This window comes from Equus quagga, chromosome 17 (assembly GCF_021613505.1).
Source record: "Equus quagga isolate Etosha38 chromosome 17, UCLA_HA_Equagga_1.0, whole genome shotgun sequence".
Lineage (NCBI taxonomy): Eukaryota > Metazoa > Chordata > Mammalia > Perissodactyla > Equidae > Equus > Equus quagga.
The window spans coordinates 26,339,398-26,365,017 of NC_060283.1; the positions used below are offsets into that span (position 1 = coordinate 26,339,398).

At 41.9% G+C, this 25,620-nt stretch overlaps 1 protein-coding gene across 16 annotated transcripts in view; it reads right to left on the reverse strand.

The window, feature by feature from the left end:
- PHF21A (PHD finger protein 21A) overlaps window positions 1-25,620 on the reverse strand; it is a 171,327-nt gene that overhangs the window by 38,584 nt on the left and 107,123 nt on the right. For 14 of the 16 annotated variants that reach the window (XR_006885711.1, XM_046642869.1, XM_046642868.1 and 11 more), the window contains one exon: window positions 4,020-4,223. The exons of the other annotated variants lie outside the window; for them this stretch is intronic. Coding sequence is in view for 13 of the 14 variants with exons in the window: in XM_046642869.1 (XP_046498825.1) it covers window positions 4,020-4,223 (204 nt within the window). In the remaining variant the exon portion in view is untranslated. The remainder of the gene's footprint in view (window positions 1-4,019; window positions 4,224-25,620) is intronic. 16 annotated transcript variants of the gene reach the window in all.

Genomic DNA, 25,620 nt, shown 5'->3' on the forward strand with positions numbered 1-25,620 from the left:
AACCCACTGACATGGATTTTAAAAACAACTGTGCAGTTGTTACTGCTTTGAAAGAGGCCAACGTGCTTTTGTTTGAAACATCCTTGGTTCAGGTAAATCATTATGAATATTTTGAATAACCCTAAAGTGATTATTCTAAGAAAGTGAGTAAATTCAAACTCACCTGAATTATATACTTACCATTAACTGCAACACTTAAAACAACACTGAAACCTGACAAGTTTGTTCACATTTTAGGTCAGCATTTTCTTTCTATTTTATAAATATTTGGTTGTGGCTAACTTGACTCCACGTCTTCTAGCATCTATGTGGCTCTCTTGTATACACAGGCACAAGCCCCAGGGCTACACGCACCAGTGGAAACTGTCTGAAGAATATATTCACCACGTATTGACCCCAGGTATCGACACAGGTGTTGCTCAGACATTTACTCTCGGTCTGGGGCTCATTCTGTTCTATTCTAATACTAGGTAACGTAAACCAAACACTCTCAGAGTGCTGGAGTCTAGATGACAAAGAGAATCTAGAATTTTGGAATTCAAACCTAATGAAAACCTCTGCACTGTTCTGACAGGAGGAAGAGAAGACACAGAGTGGAAAGGTGGCCAACAAGAAAGAAAATTAGTCTTATGGAAGCTGTGATCGGTCCTCGGCTGGCTGACGCTGTCCAAGAAGGAGCCCCTTCAAGAGAAGACAGCAGTTTCCCCACAGCTTCGTGAAGGCGTTCTTTAATTTTGATAAAACTTAAGCTGCACGAACTAAAAGTTAACACAGAAATGCATGGCAAGACGTACTGACTGCAAAATCCTTTTTATTTATTTTTTTGCTAAGTTATTATTACCAGCAAAGCATAAGGTACTGATTTATGACAGATGGGTTCCAATGTACACATCAGAACTTAGAGGGCTTATTAACTACGGGATCTAATTAACTTCCACATTATTCTAGACTATTTCCTGTGTTTAATTTTGAACGGAAGGTCATTGTTGGACACTCAAACCGCCACAAACAGAATCTCCCCTTTTTGTCTATACGGGTTTATTTCCTGTTTAGTTTTATTAACCGCATGCATCTTTACATTTGTATTACAACACTAAAAACGACAGGGTTGTGAATGTAAGCTGAAGGGTATACCTGCATTCAACTGTTCTATTCTTTCTTTTTTTTTTCTGGTAGATTGGAAAAATTTCAAAATATACATACAAGCCATGAGCTGGAGTTAACTAAGTAAAGGGAACTGGTCCCCCCTCCCCCATGCCTTGGTATGCTCATCACCCGACTTAGAATGAAACCGTTCTCTTCCTAGCTTCTCCTCCCTGCCCACGCTGACTGCTGTGTAACACTGACTCCTTTCTGAACTGAGATACGTGATACACGCAACACACAACTGCCCATTTGTCCTTGATCTCATGAAACTTAACGACTCCCTGTGACTGTCAAAAACCCCAAAAGTTTTGTCATGCCTTGGAGGGCTCCCACAAGGTCGCCTCTTCCTACCCTTCTGGCTTTATCTCCCTCTCCTTCGATTCCTGGAATCCACGCTCCAGCCACCTCAGCCTCCTCGCTGTTCCCAGGGCACGCGTTTACCTTTCTGACCCCACACTTTCGTTCACACTGTCTGGACACCGTGATGCTCTCCGTGCTCTGCTCCCTCACTGAAATCTCATTCATCGGTCACGGCCCTGCTCAAATGCCCCTCCTTTATGAAGCACTCTCCGATCCCTCGAGTCAAAATCACTCTGTCCTCTGATGTGTTCACAGCTCTTACTGCTACTTTCATTTGACTCTTCTCTGTTAGCTGTGTGCATCTTCCTCTCCGTCTCTAAATTTTTTATTTTTCAATTCTTGAAGACAGAAATTCTGTCTTACTTGTGAATCTATCCTCCACATTGCCTAGCACAGTGTGTAAATATAGTAGAGACTCAACAAATATTTACAAAATGAATGCAAGTAATTCCCATGGTATTCTAGGCAGAAACAGACTCTAGGCAGGGACCATCACCACCTCTTTGTATACCAGCATCTAGCACATGGAGAGCACCCAATAAACACTGATTGACAGGTTACTGTAAAAACAGAACCCCAAAACTTAGAGGGTCTTTTGGCTTTTAACATTAAACATTTGCATTAAACAAAGCAAAATAATATAAAACAAGCTTGGCTACATCAATTAAATATATCAGGTGGGCTACCAGATGGAGAGATGCCATGCAACACTGCTTTGGGGACAGCCTAGGCCCCTCACCATCACCATCCCAAAACAGCACAGATACTATAAGTATTATCTAAGTATTCTGTCTGATTTGTGTGACATGGAATGTTACCTGACCAGAAAGTTTCCATGGGCTGAGAGAGAAAACTCTTCTATACCAAGAAAGAGTGAATTGTACACACTCCTTGCATGCAAACACTTTCCATCAAACTGCACCTTCAGAAAGACAACCACCTTATCCTCCTCTGTTTAAAACTCCAGCAAAGGTAATGGGAGGGGCAATCTTTCAGAAGAAACACGAGTCCCGGTCAGGGGTTTAGAAGTCAGCCTGAATGCCTGATTTCCAAACAGCCTTGGGGGAAGATCAGGGTGAAAGTTCTGTAGGCTGCCCCAGCTCTCTGATTTACAACAGGGACCCTTCTTTGGCATTTATATGTCAGGATTTCTTTCACTGGTTTGTATGACAGTACAGAAAAGTAGTGAACGGATGGATTTTTCAGCCGGAACATCTGGCTTCAAATCTTGGCTCCACCACATACTACCTACATGATTTTAGGCAATGACTTAATCTCTCTGGGCCTTAGTTTTCTTTCCTAAAAACCAGAGATAATAATAACACCTTCTTCCTTCCAGTTGGGGTGAGGACTGTGTATGTTATATTTGTAAAGCACACAGGAGAGCGCCCGTAACCTCTATTAAATGTTAACTATCTTTAGTGATCTTCACCCTTTTTATAAGTAATGCAATTTTCGCTTGCCAAATGTTGTATGTGAACCCGCCCAATGCCCATAAACAGTGACAACAAGGTCAACTGTAATCTCTTTCTCTCTGTATAAAGATACTGTGAACACTTGGTGCTGGCGGGTGAGAGGTGTCCACGCTTAGGTTTCAAGAAGGTCCCAAAGTCCTTGAAATCACGTACAAAAATGAGTGTATTAGGTGTGAATGTCTATTTTTTTTCTGGGAGGGGATCCATAGCTTTGAACAAAACCTCAAAGGGGGCTGTGACCCCCAAAGATCAAGAAGCACTGCTCAGCTGTCCCATTTTAAAAGTACACCCACATTACATCTAAGCGTATGGAGATCAAGTCTGAACAATTTTCCTAGCCGAATGTCATTCCCAAATATGTCGTTTTTGTGTATCTTGATTGCCTAATTATCCTTACATTATATGCTAGTTTAAATGCCCTTTTCAGTAAAAATGTTTGCACAGCTCCACCACGTCAGAAATGTTATTAAGCTTCCACTCAGACATAGCTTCCATTTCAGATTTCCTTCAGTGTATTAGAAGAGATTCATATTCTCATGAATATGGACCTAAAAATGAATATTTTGTTTCTATGAATAATGGAAATATATCATCCTTCCGAAGGCCTCTTTCTACCTGGTTCCAAGGGCAATGATCCTGAAATATCTCCATGCCTAATTGCAGAGAATTCCAGAAAAACAATTCCAGAAGAGCCAGAGTCACACAGACCTTTAGGACAACTGCAAATAAATACTTCCAGAAACTCAAAGTAAGACTTGAGTTCTGTTCGAATGCAGAGAAGCAATTTTTCTTTGTCACTGCCTTCCTTTCCCTTCTTCCTCAGACATCATTAACTTTTGCTCCTTGGCAATATTATTTCCTTCTGCCAACGAATTTCAAGTGATTCTTACCCCAGTTACAGTATACGAGAATAACTGAAATAACTTTCGTGTGGCGCTAGCTGAGTTTAGCACAGTCTGAATCAGGACCCAGTTCTGCTCGACCAACAACAAATCGATCCGCCAGCCGGAGCCTGCGCCGCGCCACCCACACTGTTACCTGGGAAGCGGTCAGGCCGGGCGAGGGGGCGGCCGACTGTGCATGGTGGTGGTGGTACTGCGGCTGTTGCTGGAGCTGCTGCAGCGGCTGCTGCTGTGCTGTTTGGAGTTTGCCTTCAGACTGCGGCAATGGCTGTATCTGGAACTTGTCTGGTTGTTCTTGCTTTACTATCAGGTTCTTCCGTAGCTGTTCAACTACTCTTTTCTACCAAATGAAGACAAAAAGGAATAAAATCTATCAGAATATTGTTCTATCAGCTGTATAAAATATACAGCAATTATATGCCTCTGATATCTTTTTTGTTACTAGTTTAACCTGAAACTTGTTACATCTAAAATTTACAGATTTGACATAGGAGAAACTGATGGCATAAGAAACGTTTTGTAAACAAAGGGAAACTGAGCCACGCAGACGAGAAGGAAAGCTACTAGGATGGCACGGTAGAGCTCGGATTTCTTGCTGTTATTAGAGCGGTGTGCTGGGCGGGAAGGGCGGCACAGCGCAGCGCTGAAGACACGATTCTGAGAGCAACCGCCTCAATTCAAAGTTCAGGTCGAGTTACTTAACCTAACTGTGCCTTGATTCCCTGTTCTGCACAAGGAGGTGATTAACAACATCCTGAGGGTTCTTGCGAGAACCAAACAAGCTGCCAGACGTAAAAGTCCTCAGAACCACGCCTGGCCTATTGTTGGCCATTTTTCTTTCTGCATCTGATAACAGAGATACCAGCCATACCGATTTTTGTTAATCAAACAAACATCATGTATGTATCTCAGTTTCAAACATTAAGCAGACTTTTAAACAAAGAAAGTTTGATTTCAGAAATACGCAATATACACAGGAGACATTCTAAATTACTGAAACGCGTAACTCAAGAGCAGACCTTCTTTGCTAGGACTGGATCTGTGGAAACGCATACATTTGTTTAGGCAGAGTGGGGATTTAGTTACATGGGATGAAAATGTAAAACTAAGGTTTCTTGAATTTTCCATGTCTTGTTCAAATCCAAGAACAAGGTGAATTTGGATACCGTCACTACCATAATAAATTTCAACAGAACGTAAGTCCCACGAGGGCAAGGACTTATTTTGTTCACAACTATACTCTGTGCCTAGAACAACGCGGCGGAGTAAACGTCCTTGTCCTCTTCATGTGCTGTGTGAAGCGATGGGACCAAGGGCCAGCGCGTGCTCGAGAATATACACAGAATAACCAGTCGGCGGCAGACATGGTTCTGATTCTCCTGCCCCGATGGCTGGGAGGAAGCGTGAGCAGCCTTCCTCTCAGACACCTTCAAGGCAGTTCCCCAGCTAACGTTTGTTACTTCTGATAACAACAGAGTGCTATTTTCTAATATAGATTTGGAATGGACAGAAAGAAGTGAATGAAGATCTGTAAATATAGGGTCAAGCGAAACCCTAAGGGCCAGGTTGATTTTCAAATTCCAGCGTTTGCTTCTAACCAGCTTCACTGCACACACCCACCAAAGGATCTACACCTGCAGGTTACCTGCTTAACACACCGGCACATAAAAATACTTACGAAATGGATTTTTAAGAGCTTTTAAGTCAATACAAAATACATTCTTGAGAGAATTTTTTATATTTTTATTGATTCTTTTTAGACAATGAAAATATCATATAAAGGCCAATGTGGGGGGCTCTGCTATCCTTTATGCTCTGCTATCCTTTATACTCTGCTAGCACTACCTCTCTGAACAGTTAAATATTAAAAAAAAAAAAAGGATGCGGAGTCCAAAGTCTTTGAAGAAACCATCTGCAGAATAAAAATGCGAATTAATAAAAATATCAAATGCTTATAAAAACTAACTTTCAAGTCTTCAAAACCCTATTTCTCAAGTGCGAAAGGCAGAGTAATTGAACTAATATGTATAGTTTGGGAGAAGGGAAAGTAACAGGAGTGGTGCTACACAGCATTTTGAGTGTCACGTGCAGATGTTGCCTGGTGACTGCTGGAACATTTAGACCCTGAACAAATCATCATTTAGAGTCGCTTCCAGGCCCCCTCCCCAACATATTCATCAGCATTAATCAAGCATGTTAACAAACTAGCTGAAGGGCAGTGTCAGCAGCCCGAGAAAGGGACTCCAGGAGCCTTTACCAAAAAAACCCAGCTTTCGTCAAGGGGAGGTGAGCACCAGGAGGAAAGAAGACAACACAAATGCGACACCTGCCAAAAACTAAACTTTGAACAGAAACAGCACAGCAAACTAAGTAATTACTATCCCAGACACAAAAGGACAGGCTGTTTTTCTCCTCTACAGCCGTCCTTAGGAAACACAGTGTGCTCCCCTCCTTACTGCCTGACTGGCCAAACCAGAAACAGGAGACAAAGCCCGGAGCCCACTCCCAGTGTTCTGTACAACAGAAGGGAACGGTAGGGGAAAGAACAAGAAAAGGATGCGGCTCGAGTACTCTGCAGCCATATGGCTGGAGCAAGGTGAGGACCAATCAGAACCGGCATCAGGAAAGTGGGAGGCAGTGAGTCACACGCATTCACAACTGTTCCTCCCCAGGGCCTGAAACAAAGCGCGGAACCTGCGGGGGCGGGCAATCCAAATACTTGCAAACTTATATTAGTCCTTCAGAGGAGGGAAAAAAATGGAAGAAAAAGGAAGAGAGAGAGAGCTGTGCAGACTGGATGCGGGTCAGATCACATGAGCCGGGGAAAGTTTTCTTCGAAAGAAGGCTCCGGTGTATTTCAGAGGGCTGCTGCATTCACCACAAGAGTAAAAGGATACCAAGCGTGAAGTTGTGCACACCTGCGAAATCTTCTTAAAAGTCAAGGTTTAAGGGAAGCAGTGATATCTCCTGTCGCTTAGACATCTAGCACTGCACTGTGAAAACCAACGGTCCCCAGTTAGGTGCGCTGGGCAGTGGAGGCGCTCCCGGGGTGTGCAGAGGCCCCACACACGTTTCTAAGGATTACGAGAGTTGTCCTGCGCACTGGCTGGCTTTTCTAACTCCCGCAATCTGGTCTTGTTCTAGTTCAGTCTCGCAGCTCCGCCAAACGCAACAGTCAGATTAACTCCAGCAGGATGCCGATCTCGGTCAGTACCAGTTCTGGGTGGCAGTGAGAGAATACAGCTGTAATATTTCATAAATCTCAGTTGCGTGGTGTCAAGCAAAGTTCTTAAGTATCCTCTCGTCTCCAGGGGAAGGGAGCCTCTACTTTTACTATTATGTGTCTTAAAGAAATCATGGGTTCTGCTGGTCATTAATGCAGGCTGTACTGGCATGAACAATTTGATACTTTCAATGTTATTCATATATAAAGGGGACCTTTAAACATAGCTGATTATCTTGGAACATTATCCTGAAGCTTTGAGAAAAGGCTAAGTTTCACAAACTGGCCGCTCGCCATTCACTAATAAGTTAATGAGAATTAAAAGAGGGGAAAAAATGAAATAAATGAAAAAGGAAAAGTAGGAAAGAACGAAGGCAGAAGGCACAGAGAAATAGTTAATAACTTATCATCTTCTCTCCTTAATATATTTTCCATACACAATAGGCCAATGCGCCAGGCGTCCAGGATGGCTAGTCCCGCCCCCTTCAATCCATCTGTCACAAGCTGCTCCTTAAACCCAGCATGTCACTCCCAGCCTCAGATTCCCCTGACATTCGCGTCACCAGGTTTCATCAGGGCTTGTTCAGGCAGAAGAGTTCACAGAGCCTCTGACACTTCAAGACACAGATTTGGAGACAGGTAGTCACTGTGATCAACATTGTGACATTCAGCGATACTATCAATGTGTTCACACCACAGCGAGACGGATCCCAAAGAAAAACGCAGGAATTTATAGGTCCAATTGAACAGAAAATCGGGTTCATTTTTCTGCTATCTAAGTCAAGCCTTTCAAGTTCCAAGGCCTCGGTCAATACAGAAAGGGGCGTGGAGAGACGTAAGGACAGCCCCCACCCCTCCAATCAAGCCACCAGTTTATTTCCACCAAATTCTCACAGAAATTTTGGAAAGCTTCTCTCAAAAGGAACTCCACGCACAAGGCCACACCCTCCACAAACGGATCTTGGTGCCTTCAAGTCTCTCCTTTTCCAGTCAGTCACTCAACTTGTCTGTGTTCTATTCGTCATTATCTGTTTTATGTCAATTACACAAGGGCAACATCCACTCAGATATTTTCTTACATAGTATTGCCTTGAAAAATTATCCTTTTTTCCTCCAAAAACCAACCATACAATTTGAAAATACAAACTTCACCCTTCATACCAGAGGCTGAGAGAGATTCTCAACTTTCCACAAATCCAGGAAATCAAGAACAAATCTTACCCATCTTCATACTTAAAACGCAGTGAGAAATCTTTCCAGGTCTGAGACTCACCAATTGCTCAGATGAAACACCACGGATACTAAATTTTTGTGTGCAGAAAAATTAACGTGGAGAAATTCACGTTTGTTGATGAAGTTAGAATCTACTTAAAAAGGAGGGAAAAACCCCTCTCTACTGTCCAGCTGAAATCCAACCCCTGCATGTGTAAGCAACACTACTATTCATCGACACTGAAGACAGCGGAAGGGGATCTGATGACAGTCTTCAGAATCTGCCACATAACGATCCTCTAAAGAACAGGGTACATGTTGCCGGCATAACATTAATGACCAAACTACAATCCAGAGTAAAAGGTATGTGTTGTTTAAAGGAAAAAGAAAATTAAGCGAAGATTCCACCATTTTATGAACAAAAACACAGGGGAAATGAGCAATAAACTCAAAATAAGCCCCTTATCAATGCAATAAGTGAAATTCAATGGGTGAATATGCACTCAAGTTACGAGGCAGAATGCTCCAGGGGAGACACACAGGACAGAATTCTGACAGAGGAGGAGGCGGAGGAGGAATATTGGTGGCAACAGCTATAAAAATATACTTAGCTAAAAATAATTACGTTTATTTGTTTTGTAAGGCACTAGAAGGTTTTCCTCAAACTCTCCCACATTCAGTTTCGGGGTCAAAATTAGACAAGCAGCTTCTAACCTTTTAAAACCTTTTTAAAAGGGATCCACCCTTTAAAAATACCACCTGTCTGACAGCAGTATCTACAGCCTCATCTTATACAGTGAAGCGTATGTTGTCTACTAAAGAGGACTTGTTTGTTCTCAGAGTTGGGAACATAGATTATTATTTTATAGTTCTGCAAGGTGTCCTGGAATCTGTGCAGTACAATATAAATGAATAAAGGAACAGCGGCAGTTGCAGTTATTAAAGTTTTCTTCTGATAAAATTCTCTGCATGGATGCTTAACAGATGGTGGAGAATGCATATGTCATGGTACTGATTAGACCCTGGCTTACTTTTTCAACTAAAAAAATATTCTTTGGGATTTACTCTTCCTTCAAAACACACAGACACACACACACGCTGATATTTACATCAATAGGTTTTACATCCCACCTCCACAGGAGACTGGACCTTTCATTCCTATCAATGGGATTCATAGTTCATCTCCACAGGGGATCAGACCCTTTATTTGCAGCCTGATTGAAATGCAGTTTACGTATTTCTTATTTAGCTCCGTCAATGCTCTAACAGGTAAACTCGACCCTACCTTCCTCCAGCTCCTTATGCATGGCTATAAAAGACTGCTAAGACTGCGCTATAGTCAAACTTTGCCTAAACCTAGGGACCCTTCTAAGAACCTGGGGACTGCCTTTAATTTGCATCAAACAGGAGTGTAGCTGTTGTACTCAAGAGAGATGTGGTCCCCTGCAGAACAACGGTTCTCCAATATGTAAAATGCCCAGATGCTAGAGCAATATAGTATAACTACAGAGACAGACGAAGACAGAGAAGTGCGTGCTGGGAACGGTGGTTGTAATTATTTCTCTATAATAAAAGACGAAAGCAGGCAAAACCAGAACCCAGCTGGCTGCCATTTAAGTTCTGTACGTTTCTTTGAAGCACTAAGCTATACCGTCCTGCTTGCTGCAGAAAAACGTTGAGAATCCAATGCAGTAATGGTGGAGAGCGCTCAGAAACTACTGAGGGCACAGCGAAAATAGGGATGATAACCAGTGAATAACACAATTCGTCTATATGAATTTTTAACTCAGTGCAACAGCTAATTAAATGTGAGTTTTACTTCCAATGTCAATTATATTTCAATCACTTGATTTTTAACACCTAGCCAAACATTTTTATGTTAAACTACGTTTTGTTTTCTCTTAAAAAAAGAGAGTCACCAAAAGAAGTACAGGATTAAGAAAGAGAATGCTACCTGTTGTCTTTTTATCTCAGAAATCAAACACATGAGAGAATATTTCCTTGTGTAGAAATCTAGGTACGGCCCCGATTTCCTATACCTCCATGGTGGTTCAGGGCCATTTTCTGAACGCATAAAATAGATGTGCAATTTAAATGTAACCTGACCAGCAAAGACCCTAGATACAGCAATGAGGACAGCAGAAAAAAACATAACCATTTATAATCTGCACAATTTAGCTACTTGCTAATATACAAAAGTGCCTGAATTGCTGTGTTTGTACTATAATGAGATACGATGCAGAGGCTCTGAATTGGTAAATGAAGCTCCAGTTCAGCACAATGCATGCCCCTCTATAAGTATCTGCTACCGACCTGCACACACCACCAGTTTGTCGTTCATCATTCCACAGCTCCACCCACAACTTAAACGGCAGCACTGCCCTGTTAATGTCAGGCTGTCCCATACACGACAGGAATTCTCTCCCTGCTCTGCCCTGAAGCTGCGGTGGCTTTCCTCACTGAAGAATTATGATTGGAGATGGCTGCACAGGAGCTGTCCCTGACAAGCTGGATATGAAAATACAATTTAAGCACAATAATGATCCTAAAATGGGGAACAAAACCAAAAACCTCCATCATTTTACGGAATACTGCGCAAATAAAACAGGTTGTTTGCCTACTCGCAGCCCTGGGTACAATCTGAGCTCATGTAGGAAGCCCTCTTTTCACAGAAATGCTAGACAGAATCAGGAAGAGGTAAATATAACAGAACACTTAACCAAATTCTATGCAGAATACATGTACTAAGACATGGATCAATCCTTTCCAAAGGCAAGGATATCTTTGAACAATCCTCACTTCTGTAGTTTTTTCTTAAAACAGAGAAAAAGACAGACAATAGTATTAGAATTGATATATCGAGTCAGACAGGATACATCAGGTAGAAAATATTCTATGATAAAACGTAATATTCTCCTTACATTAAAACAAAAGTAAGTCTTATAAATCACTGAACACTGACGTTTTGAATTGGGAAGTATTCTAACAAAAGTACACCGTGAACAACACTCTTGATGCTTAAAAACATAATTTTTATCATCGACCGTAATAGCATAAACACATAGATTTAAAAAGATTCCAAAGCTACTGAATGAGTATTTCTTAATTTCACAAAGTATCCACTATTTCAGTAGTTTAATTTATCACCAAGGATTTGTTACAATGACTTCAGGAAAAAAATGAACAGTGTTACAAATTTCCTTTCTGACAAGACCCCACATAAAACAACACAGAGGAAGCAATTCCATCAGCTACGTAGGCTGCCAAGATGAGGGATGGTTCACTGCAAGGGATTGGATCTGCCAAGACACGTGACAAAGGATGATGTGCACGGCTCCGCATGTAGACTGAGTTTTCTGCATCAGAGATGGAAGAAGAAATCCGAACTCATCTTTCAGAATTTCAAAGCAGGGTTGCTTTTTTGTTTTAAATTGTCAATACTAGAAATTTTATTCAAGAGAGAGGTTCACCAATATAGAAGAAAGCATGAATAATCTCTTAATGAATAAAAAGCGTTTGGTTACAAATTAAAGTATTTATTAAATCTTCAGTGTGAAGAAAAACATTTTTCACAGGCTATGAAAATCACTAACTCCAATCCACAAATCTCCATATGAATATTTAAAGTCTTTACACACACACATGCACAAACACTCCAAGTTTTACAAAAGATGGAATGGCCTCAGTAAAAGTGATTTGCTATTTTTATCTTCCTTTAGCATACTTCTTAGTACTGGAGGTGGAGCTCATTCCTTTACTATACTCTTCTCCAGCTTCCACATCCGACAAAATGACTGAGGTGCAGGGTCAGAGAGAAAAGCGCACTGTACTAAACATACGATTAGTTTCTCGATTTTCTTAAAAAAGTCTTTATTTTTTAGAGTATTTTTAAGTTCGCAGTAAAATTGAGTGGAAAGGACAGAGAATTCCCACCCCCCCTGCACCCCACGTACAGCGTTCCTCACTATCCACATCCGCATCAGAATGTACATTTGTTAAAACTGACAAACCTATACTGACAGATCATTATCACCCCAAATCCAAAGTTACACTAGGATTCACTCTTGAGGCTGCACATGCTATGGGTTTTGACAAATGTATAATGACACGTATCCACCACTGTAGTAGCATACGGAATAGGTGACGGCCCTGAAAGTCCTCTGTGCTCTGTCTATTCATCCTCACTCCCCCCAACCCACGGCAACCACTGGTCACTTTATTGTCGCCATAATTTTGCCTTTTCCAGAATGTCCAATAGTTGGAAACATACAGTAGGTGGACTTTTCAGATTGGCTTCCTTCGCTGAGTAACATGCATTTTAAGGTTCTTCCATGTCTTTTCACGGCTAGATAGCTCACTGTTTTTAGCACTGAGTTATATTCCACTGTCTGAATATACCAGAGTGGTCTCTCAATTTTCAGACAGTCGAATGCGGCAGCTGGTGAGTTCTGTGATGGCCACAATAAAAACCAGGGCAATAACATCAGACAGATATCACCTGCCAGATGGGACAGTGAGGCTCTGAGCATCTAAGGGACTTGACACAAGGTCTCGAGTCAGCGGTAGGGGCAGACTTCACAGTTCTAGTTCCTCACATCTGACTTTTTATCCCCTCGCACCCTCCACGCGCCATTATTTATTTATTTTAAAGATTGGCACCTGAGCTAACCACTGTTGCCCATCTTTTTTTATTATTCTCCCCAAAGCCCCCCAGTACATAGTTGTAGATTCTAGTTGTAAGTGCCTCTGGTTGAGCTATGTGGGACGCCACCTCAACATGGCCTGATGAGCAGTGCCATGTTCACGCCCAGGATTTGCACTGGTGAAACTCTGGGCGGCCGAAGCAGAGTGCGCGAACTTAACTACTCGGCCACGGAGCCAGCCCCACCCCCCCATTATTTTACTTGCTGATAAGGACTTGGAGCCTTCACATTTATATGCTACATAATATAGCAAACCTAGTAAAAACTCTTAATTTTATATATATATCTCCTCCCTCCATTCTGCTTTTAGGAAAAATAAGTAGAAAGGCAGTATTGTGCAGCAGAAACAATCCCAAGGGTCAAGAAATCTGTATTCTAGTGCTATATATGTCACTAAGCTAGGCTTGTGACTTCGGACAAATTATTTACCTGATCTTGGTCTCAGCTTCTCCACTTAGTCTCCAACATTCTCTTCTGCTTAAAATTCTATGAATCGCTGAATGGCAAGAATACAATCTCTTGATCTATACTTTCTACCTCTGTAAGCACTATACCCAGAAAACTAATAATAATGATGATCCTGACACCTACAAAGAAACTCGATCATTAAAAAATAGATTCATTCAGGTATTGAAAATTCACATAAACGTGTCAGGCAGGTAACGCACGTGGATGAGGCAAGCCAGCCATGAGATGACAGGGAGCGATGCAGACTAAGGTTGACTGGAGGGAGCGCCCTGTGTGCAGGCACTAATGTAAGAACTGCTTTAACATCAGGAGTCGAAGTATCTTTGCTGGTTATATTCAGCCCATGGGCTACCGGTTTTCAACCCCTACACAGTACCTACACTCACTGAACTGTGGTTACCAGGAGAGGAACCACCCACTACTTACAACATTTCTCAACAATAGCAGATGAGTCAAAAGAGATTTCAGATAACCAGAAAATTCAAATGGCTTTCTGGTTAATCAAAATCTTAGCATGGTGAAGGGGCTGGGTATGACCTTAGCGGGAAGAAGTGCACACATAAAAAGCAAGTCAGCAACGGGTACTGAGAAGAACACGGTGAGAGAAAACATTTCAATATAGAAGAGAGACAATTATACACAAAATATAAAAGAATGAAAAATTTAGTAATAACATGCTCCAGGACTGTGCCGACTTTATCAAAATAGCTTCAAGTCCCTGAGAGGGAATTAACCCCCTGCTCGTCACGTGCCACCGACGGAAGGATGAACTGGGGTCAGTTTCTCTAGCTCTGCACCACGGCTGCCTCCAGGGAGGAAGAGAGCCGCCGTTCAAACAGCCGCACTGTCGAGGCCAGAAAAATGAAAGGCACCTTGTTGACGCTGTCCAGGGAATCGCAGTGAGCAAAACGGAATCATCAGACTCTTGGAATCCGACCAGGACACTAGAAACATCTGCACTTAACTGGTTCTCGTTCCTGAGTACTCGGATTTTTCAAAATCACTGAATTTATATGATTAAGGAAAAAGGAATTCATGCTATAAACATATGGATTATTTGATTTTCACACTCTCTTATCAAATGAGATTCTCACAACTGTGTGGGGTGGATTAAGGCAACTGTCATGGATTCAGATAGGCAAACTGAGGCATGTGGTGACTGATGACCAACCAAAAGTTACCTAACGGTGAAACAGACACTAGAATATGGAGGCCCATCCTCTGCAAATCCGGTTTGAATGAAGCTCTGTTCACGGAACAAAGAGCTGGAGCTCATTTGTCTGAGCCAACACTTCTGGGGCTGACGGGAGGCTGGGTGATGGCCAAGCGGACTGACTGAACGTAGAGTACACTGGAGTGGGGAGCCGGCCAAGGGGAGAGATGTCCCTCACTGGACATCAGTCTCTAGACAGAGCAAAGTGCCAGGAAACAAAGACAGGCTGTTGGGAGCCAAGGAACAAGAGTAACTTGTGCAACAAATTGAAGGGGCCAACCCGGAGAGGAGGCAGGGGATGCCGTCGAGATGGGAAACTCGAGGAGAGGAGGCAGAGGATGCCGTCGAGATGGGAAACGCGAGGAGAGGAGGCAAAGGATGCCGTCGAGATGGGAAACGCGAGGAGAGGAGGCAGAGGATGCAGAGGATGCCGTCGAGATGGGAAACTCGAGGAGAGGAGGCAGAGGATGCCGTCGAGATGGGAAACGGACACCCAGGGATGAGGCCCGGACAGCTCGAGAGATGAGGCTGGAGGAAATTACACTGATGGCGCCCATCCTGAGGCAAATTTCCTATCAACTGCTCTGAGCACTTGGAAGGGTTGGGAATGTTCCTAAAGGGCCTGGGCAGTGCTGGAAAACTTGCTCCAAAATGCCAGAGGGACTGTCATCAAAGATATTCTCTATGGCAGCTGAGCAGGGATTCATGCTGGAGCAAATCCAACAAGAACGCTACGTCTCCTCGTCTAAGGAGTATGATGGACAATTTTAAGATTCTGTTGCTAACCTTCCACCACCAGCCAAAAACTTCAATTCTGGAACAATGACTTCAATTTAATAAATGGAATGGATGCTGCCAACATTTAGCCTGGTAAAATGTCGGGTTCCAGTGGGTTTTTAAAGGAGTAAATCACAGCAAACTTTACATACCAGCCACTAGTATAAAGCTGGGTTTAAAATTTTTATTCACTAACAGATTTTCCTTACTGCCATAAAAACGATACAGCTATTTTGCTTTTAAAATAGAGCACAGATGATCAAAACCCATAGGCAAAGGAGTTGGGGAGATAACATTATAAACCACACGGAGAGGTTTGAAAATCAGCCTCCCCACTTTCAGAGCTGCTTCTAGGAATCCTGGCTGCTCCTCCCCCACCCATCACACAAGACCAGGGCTCAGTCAATACGACTGCTGTGCAAGTGACACAGCCATCACTTCTGCTTAGTCTCCACGGGCCCAATGTATGTGAGGCTGAGTTTACTTATCTCAGTAGGCAGCACAGTCTCGCAGAGAGGGGTTATGTTTCAGACGTGGGAAGAACAAGATGTCAGGGGGTTTGCTGCCGTGGCCTCATCCTGCAACACCTTATTCAAATCTGTGCTGAGCTGGCAAAAGCGCTAAGTCCACCCAGCTCTGCAAGCCAGCTCCACTTACCCTTCAGATGCGCCAGCAGCAGGACGACTTTGCAACATTCACTGGCAATGTGACACACCAGTGACACAGATTGGTGTAGTCATCACACCCTTTAAATGTCTCCTTGGTCCTTCTCTGTCCTTGTCCCCCCACCAGCTGCAATTTTCCTTACTCAATATTTCTTGTGATATTTTCCACCAAAGGACGTAAGGATCTAACTCCGTCTTGAGCCCATAGAAATGTGTGTAATCTCTACGCTGCAGGTAGATCCTGGAAAAAGACCTGCCTGATGGTACTTGAGCTTCCTACAGCCTACTCTGCTTAGATGCTGAGAACAAGGACAGACAATTGTTTCTGCCCGCTTTAAAAGAACCCAGTTGGTTAAAGGATGGCTGTGAGGGCAAGTGCGCCGGACCTGCTTGGAGAAAGCAAGGATATTTGCTGTCTGATGGATACAGGGGAATGGACCTACTCGTGTGCAGGCCATTAGCCGTGCCTCTAATCAGAGGGCAGAAAGCATCTTCAGGAAAAGAAAATGGAGCAAATTGAGTGGAAAAGAAAAAGTGACACAGAGGTACGATGTTTAACAAGCGGCGTTTCTTGGCGGTTGCAGTGCTCTTCCCTAACCAAGACTCCCTGCAACAGGAAGGGGTCACTCCCCCCCGGGGTGCAAACCTATACTTCACAGGGTGTTTGTTTGGGAGACAGTTATACTGTCATAATTTTAGATGGTTGAACCTCTGCTCCAGGGTTTATAAAAGATCAGAGCACTTGTCACTCTTGGTGCAGGTGGAGCGAGATAGAGTGGCTGAGCAGTTCATTTTTCTTTATAATTACACTCCATTAACCTTCCGCATGAGAGCTCCCCTGTGCTTTCATACCAGCAGCACCAACCGGCTGCATTTGATAAGGCTCGAGAGAGGCTGCAAGGCCAGCACGGGCAAGAAAGTAACACTTCAAGACCGCAGACTCCGCAGGAGCAGACACGGCTCCGCAGCCCCTTCACTTCCCGGCACACGCAAGCAGCTCAATTATACGTGTGTAGACAAAAACAACCCAAAATGCAAAGCTGGAGACCAGCAAACAGATGACAGGAGCTCATTTAAACCAAAAGTGATCAGAAAATCTTCTGGGAATCTTTCCAATATTAAAACTCCAAATTTATTATTATTTTTCCAACCTTTGATAATGGGGTATCCTGTAAGAAATGTACTCACTATACTACAGCTTACAGGGTGACACAATTACAGGGTGATCTATATTACAATTAGATGACATTGGTGTCTACAAGCTGCATGTTGTGACGGTAATTCACTCGCTAAAGTATTTCTCCTTACGTATCTCTTAGTAACTCATTTTAAAAAAATTGGTTAAGAACTCACGCTAGGTCTATCTCTATTCTTCTGGACAGCGGCCACATAAATGATTTCCCTTTTTGAGAGAGAGAGAGACCTATTCCATTAATAATGCATTCTCCTGGAGTTTTTAATGCAATGCTAGGCACACTACTTTCCATATGAGCAAAGGTAAATTAGTGCTTTTTCTACCCTGGGCAAAAGGCTAGGTGTTACATGCTTGAGCAGATAAGACAAAAGCCAATTTGGGAAGCAGGTGCTGGCACAATTAATCTTGAATAGGATCCTAATTATTTGGGAAACAAACGGTAGCTATATTTATACCTTTGCCTTAACCAATGGCAATTACGTCCCTCATAATATTTCAGAAGAAGGTTCCCACCAGTGCCTCTGGGTACATCCCTAACCACAGCAACGTAAGGAAGGTCAACAGGTACCCTGACAACCTGACAAGGCTACTCACTCACTGTCTTTGGGAAATGATAAACTAAGGATGCTGGGCGATGGGAAGCATAGTTCGACAAGTGGAGAATTAAAAATATGGGAACTCAAGCGGTACAGCATTTCCTTCATCAAATGTCATATTTAAAACACTTTTCTAGAGATATAAAACTACAGCAAATCTTAGTTCTGAAAATTAACGAGATGCTTAGTACTTCTGAAAGAGTTTGGCAGAGAAATGATTGTTTACATTTACATTTTGAAGATGGATGATTAGATCTGGGAATTCTACTAGGCTCTTCCTTTTTTCCACGCCTTATGCATGAACCTGAAGGATTTTTCCATTAATCTTTTTCTTTTGCTTAACACCTTTCCAACCTCTGTTACTGCATGATTTTATGACCCTTACTACCATGGTATCCTTTTTAAAAATGCTTTTCTTGCCCCAAATATCTGATTTGTGCTTGCAACGAAATAGTTAATAATTCTTTAAAAGCCAATATTGAAGACGTAATTTTAATATTTTCTTGCTGTACATGACACGCTGAAGCATTCAGCATAATGAAGCTGAATGACGAGACCCCAGAGGACAAAGCGAGCCCATTCCTCGAGGGAGCGCTCCTGACAGTGCTGGTTTGCCAGTGTCCAGATCCAACGACAGTCACATTTCTCCTCTACTGATGCATATTTTTCATTTCCCAATGGACAGAATTTCTTTCGCTAAGTCCCTGTTTTTCAGTGTTACGAGTGGTAAACTAAAATTCCACTCTCTGTAACCATGTTAAGAATGAGGCAAAAGCCACTCTGCCTGCTTGGGACCTGTCGCCTGGCTCGTTGCTGGGCCATCTGTTTATACGCTGCTTGTGTCACCCATCAGCTTGCTGCTGGGCAGACCGGCCGCACGCTGCAGACTCATTCCTCTTGCACCAGCAATAGGTCCTCTTACGGGAATCTGAAACTACCAGTTCAGTCAGCCAGAGTCAGACCTTATTCTACCGCTCTTGTGCCAAAAAATGATACACCACAGGCCTACGTGCAAACAGGTCATGTCTGAACTGGGCTCGTGAGGAAGGTGGTAGCGCAGTTTTACTCTATCAAACCATTTTAGCACCATCAGCAGCAAGCAGCCTGCTGCCCGGGAATGTACATGGACTACTGTGGAGAGAGGCTAAAAAGACTGCTGAATACCAGAGGAAAAGAGCATACACCGCAAATACAAACCATTCTGGTCGTCTTTGTTAAAGACTGGCAACTTACTCACAGACGGGTTTCCATCTGTGTGATTAGCACACAAATTTAAAGCAGCATTAGAAGAGGTAGTCAGAACATCCTCTGCATCATCCACAGCTATCAACTTATTGCTGTGTTGCCTGCACCTTGCTAATCACTAGCTCATCTTAGATCTCAAAGGATGCTAGGGCCATAAATAGGGTGGCAGGCAGTATAACGTCTGAAGATAATATTCACTGAATATACCTGCAGAGTATACAGTATTGTATTGGATGTTGTGACATAATATTAAAATGTTAAATTCTTTTTTTTTTTAAAGATTGGCACCTGAGCTAACGTCTGTTGCTAATCTTCTTTTTTCCTTCTTCTTCTTCTTCTCCCCAAAGCCCCCAGTACATAGTTGTATGTTCCAGTTGTAGGTCCTTCTGGCTCTGCTATGTGGGACGCTGCCTCAGCATGGCCTGATGAGCGGTGCCATGCTTGTGCCCAGGATCCGAACGGCGAAACCCTGGGCCACCAAAGTGGAGTGCATGAACGTAACCACTCGGCCATGGGGCTGGCCCCTAAAAAGTTAAATTCTTTAAGAAGTTATATAGCTATTTCAGGAGATAGAAGATGCATCGGCAAAAGAACTATAACATTTCTTACAGAGTATTAACAAGCAAAATTAGTGGAAGTTAAAAAAAAAAAACATAAACAGAGGAGAGCAGTAAATAGAGAAAGCGGAGAAGACACAAACAGAAGACAACATCAAATCTGGGCGAGTGTACATTTTGAGCAATGCTAAATCCAAGCAAATTTTTTTTGCAACAAAAATAATTAAATATAGGCTATCAATAATAATTAAAAATGATTACTTTGGAGAAATGGAGAAAGCAAGTTTAGATGCTAGTGGTTGATTACAGGTTCCTTAGTAGATGAACAAGAACGTACCCAATGAGAAGGAATGTACACACTTCTATTGGGCTCTATTCTTTACATTTAAGAAGACAGTTCTTCGAGAACAGAATGTAGAATTAATCTATCTTGTCTCTAACAAATGCATTTGAAAATGCATGTAGAAAGGAAATTTAAAAATATTATCTATAGAGGACCCCAAAGATGTATAATTGAGAAGGAGTTGAATCATTACTAGATTGGCGGTTAGAGGAAGAAGCACTATGTAGATAACGTGAAGAAACATACCTAAAACACAGATTTGAAAGAAGCAAATCTTACGTTGCTTCTTAGCAACAAACAACGGGCTATGACAAAGCACAGAGCTGAGGGGGGACTGATATCTCCATGAGAATTTCTGTATCTTAATGGGTGGGAAATTCATCACGCTTCCTTTTCTTCAGGGCCCCACTGTCTCCAATGTACACAAACACCTCAACTCTTCTCCTAAGGATGAGTCACAGAGTATCCTAGTCCTCCGTGCTGGGCAAAGTCAGAACCCTCTGCAAGGCTGGCAGCAACATGACATTTATTAAACAACTAGCAACATCGCTAGTCTTTTTTTACCAGATACTGCGAAGTGGAAATAACCATCTAGGGAAGATTCTCATTTTTGAATTGACTGCAGAGTTGAGGCTAGGATGTTAACTCTCTGAACTGCTTGATACTTGCAAAAAAAAAAAACAAAACAAACAGCACCAATCACAACGTAAGTGAAGGTAGCAAACTTTAAAGAAAACAACATGTCTAGCATGAAGAAACTGCTACATCACTTCCCACACTATGCTATGAAAACCAATCATTCACTTCTACACTATATGCCCAAGAACGCACAGTTATTTGGAAATTGCATTCTCTTACCTTTAGATATAACAGCAGCTAAACCCTCCCTCTTACACTCCACTGGGAGCTGCAGGGTCTCACTCACCAAGACACGCTAACACTCATAACACTTCTGAATTCGCTGCTGAAAAGGACTGCGCGTTGAGATGTACACACTTACCAGACACCAGCTAACAGTCACATTGTAGACGTTACCCAAAGACTTCAAATGTTCTCCTTTTGAAAAATCAGAGACTTAAAACTGACCAAAAACTCATAAAGTACAATTGTCTAATGATTTTAATTCAACCCTTTTGAGACATTCCTATCAGGCTACAAACTCATTTGCTAGTTTTTCATTATTTGTTTGATAGTCAGAGGTCACAATTGGGGTCATTTTCTAAATTCAACACCTATGTTAAAACAAGAATTTGACACATTAAACTTTGAGTGATGCGCCATCAATAGTTCAACAAACCTTAACCATCAAACCCAGACATTTTGCTAACACAACTGAAATAACACACCAAACTTCCTAACACAGCTGCTTTAGAAGCAGAAACACCACAGAAGTCATGTACTGCTCTGGTAGAGAAGCCGAAGGGAATGTGGAAATTGAAAAACCATCAAGGGAAAGTCAAGGATTCCGTGACGACCAGGGTGGCGGAAGTGGGGCTCTGCGATGCTGCAGAATGAGGTCCAATGACGGGCCGTTAGAACCGCCATATCAACAAATTTCTACTCTAATACACTACCGCCATGTACTTAACCAACGGGCCTGAAGGTTCTAATGAGATAAAACCACATTCCCCTGACCTGAGAAAGAAATAAAGAGCCGAATAATGAAAGCCACAGTTGTGGGGACTAATCAGGGCTTCCGCCACGCGTCCCACAGCTTCAACAGAGCAGCTAATGACACAGGGAGGAAAACAAAAACACTGCTAGCTAACACTGCATTTTTGTATAAGAAAAGAGCAGGAAGAGGATTAACTGCATTCTTTTTTTCTCCCCCTGATGCTTACATTTTAAAAATTCCATTAGTATCTTGCCAGATTTTCAAGAGAAAAGCTGTATGCATCAGAGTTAACTGGTACGATAGGCCATGGGAGAATAAAACCAATAAGAAATCTTTCTGTTCTGCACTTCACAGGGCTGTCACTCGTACTAGAAAAACGTCACGTTGAAGCCCTGTTTGCATTCCATTTTTAACTAGAGGGAAGAGGATGGAGGTCTTTGGTTTCTATGACAACCCAGATGGGCCATAATACAAGATACTTACAAATGTTCAATTGCAGGGATGCCAAATCAAATTAAGGCAGAGTTAGCGGTACTTCATAAAAACTGGATGGGGGAGAAAACAAAATACTTATGGCGAAATGATGCCATTTCTAGAAGTGGTTCTGAAAGATTGCATGAGAAAATATAAGGAAAAGATTGACTATTTTTAGCAAAAACAAATAAAACAGAACTAATATATAAAAATAAAGCTCCAATTTACATGAGTAAATGTTTTCATTAAATTTGACTACTGGAAAATTACTACCTCACTTAATGTTTTAAAAAATCCCTCTCAAATAACATGAATTTCATTAGTGATTTAAATCATTACAATCTGGCACACTGGCTGGGTTTTAATGGCGAGCTGAGCTCCTTTGAGCGACTTTTTCCCTTGCTCCATCCTCAAGATTTGTTTCTATATTTGGCTTTCATAACTAGAGTACTTAGTCCTCAAAATAATTGTGGAATGGCTAATGTTTCAGAAAGGAGCTTATTTGTAACTTACCACACTTGTGAAATTTATTAACTTTCCAACAATGCAAGAGTCATCTATCAAGATCTCTTTCCACTTAGAAGTTACGATTTATTTGAGAACAATCCCCAGCAAACACTTCCAGCTTTTAAAAGCTCCATTTTGAAAAAAGGGTGTTCCCATATGGCCCTCTTCATTTGAAGGGAAAATAAGATGCTTTATGTTCAAACTTACTAAGGGAACTGATTAGATCACGGATCTTATTGCTGGAGAGAGGGATGGTTACATAACCCTCTAAAATCGCAATGAAGAACTAAAGACTGCCCCCCAGAATGCTGTGCGTGCACAAATACACACACTACTCTGCACACACTTATGGGATTTCAGAAATCCCCTCCCCCCTCCACGGAGCTCCTAGTTCACACCCTTATTCAGGTCCCTTCTTCCCAAAAGCCCAAATTCCATGCTTGTAAGAATGCAAGTCCCCAAAACAAAACAAAAAACCTCTAATTTTTCAACATTAAGGAGACTGATGGTACCTTTTACTTAAAACATACCTCAAACTAAATGAATTCAAATAAAATAAATTAGTTTTAATAAATACGTATCTCCCGCAGAAATTTTAACAAAGCCTGAATACCATGAGTTCAAACTCTTTTGGACTTGCAACATCAGGTAAGTTTGTTTCTGTCACTTTTTCCTTTCCTCCAAATGGCATAAGCCCATTTAAAATTATTTTGAGAAATTCTGAGATAGGAGAAGGAACGAGAATTATTTGCTTGGTAGAACCTTTTTAAAACTCTGATGTTTCCTGTTTTGAGAAGAAAATCTATATATGAAGAGTTCCGTTTAAACAAAAATAGTCCTGAAAACGTTGTACCTACATTGTACAAGGACAGAGTTTGGGCTGAAGGCTAAAAGACTTTGCAAACCAGGATGCTGGTCTTCTTTTCAACCAGAGGGATGACTCTGGTCACCCCTCAGCCTCTCTTGAGCAGTGGCTCCCTCTGTTACAAAATGAGGATAACACCTCTCTCCCCCTCACCCCCGCCCAAAGAAAACAGAGAAAGCTCTTTATAAAGTTATAAAATATTCAGTATTCCTAGTACTAACAATGACACGAAATAATAAACCGATAGTCTAAAAATGCTGATGAACTTTATTTTTAAAACACCATATAGCTGCCCTGCTGCCCATTATCGTGATGACATTTTCACGCAGGGCAGAGCGAGAACAGGCTGCAGCCCTCCCAGCATGACTGGTGCTCACAGAAGATTAAAAATAAGAATGATATATTATGCAGAAGAGGAGCAAAGATGGGAGTCTAAGCATGGCTCAGCACACCACGGAGCATACGATATTTAATCTGAGAGGTACTGACGAGGCCTTGCATGCAGGCCCACACAAGTGCCTTTAAAAGCTTCATTAGACTCTGTGGATATTTGCCCTTCATCACTTGCTTCCTACGCCAGGATTTCCTTTCGGAGTGTTGCAACCTCATATTCTTCACCCAGGCAACTGCAAGCCTGTTTTGGAAAGGTTCCCTATTTCCGAAGTCTCAGTGCTATTCCCATTTGGAAATACATCCTTATGAAAATATGTATCATCCCCACAAGTAAAATGCTCAGATATATTAAGTTTCAGCTGTAAGGGATATTTTTAGAAAAGTGGTAATTTCAGAATCTCTGCTTCAAAATTACAGTGTTGGGCTTTTTTTTTTTAATGGAGTCACAAAGTAGAAAATTAAAAAGATACACCAATGATTACAGCCTTCCCCCTTTTTCATAACCCCTTTTACTTAAATTTTTAAAAATGTATTTTCCTTAAGTTTTTAAAAACACCAAATTATGCACACTGGTAAGAGTTTCATCAGATACCCATCTTCATAAAAATCAAATGACTCAAAGCAAAAAAGCTCTTAACAACAGTGAGTGTTCTCAGAAAGGACCTGACATCACGGATGGTGCTGCTGTACGGCAAACTGACCCAATCTGAGATGCCTGGACACAGCCAAAAGTTTATACTTTTGACCAAAGGAAAAGGACTTCAGTTTTAATAGATAAGAAATAAGAAACTAGTATAATGTTATATGTCAGTCATACCTCAATAAAAAAATACACAAATACTGAATCAGTACGTTGTACACCTGAAACTAATATGTTATATGTCATATTAGTTATGATATATGTTATATGACTCCAAAAAAAAAGAAAGGGGGCCAGCCCCATGGCCAAGTGGTTAAGTTTGCATGCTCCACTTCGGTGGCCCAGGGTTTCACCGGTTCGGATCCTGGGCGCAGACATGGCACTGCTCATCAAGCCACGCTGAGGCGGCATCCCACATGCTACAACTAGAAGGACCCACAACTAAAATATACAACTATGTACCAGGGGGCTTTGGAGAGAAGAAGGAAAAATAAAATCTAAAAAAATTTTTTTGAAAAAAAGAAAGAAAGAAAAGCCATTGGGGGGTGGGGACAGAGAAGAGGAGTTCTTGTTCTAAGATTATATTAAAAGCCACTTAAAACATGTAAGTGATGATATTTCATAACTAAAATACTTGCTCAGTAGCTATAACAGAACATCTTGTATCCTTTTCTTCAACATAACAGTTTTAAAGAACTGTGCTCATTTGACCTCTTCTCCAACAGAAACTCATTTAACTGAATACTGGTTTGCACAGCATACAAGTATTTATTTTGTTACAGGACTTAAGTTTCACTGTGGATGAGCATTACATCCTGCCAGGACTGGACAGCATTCCATTAAACTGGCTCCTCAAGACGAAGGCACTCATCACCCAAAGATCTATTTGTAAAATAGAGTTAACGCCTCCTGAAGACTCTCCCTCTCTCTCATTCACTCACACGCCTACACGCACTTAAAATCTACCCACTTCTTTCTCATGTCTGCTCCTGAGAATAAACAGGAAGTAGACAAGCCCAAGCTCCATACAACTATGTTTCCTCTTC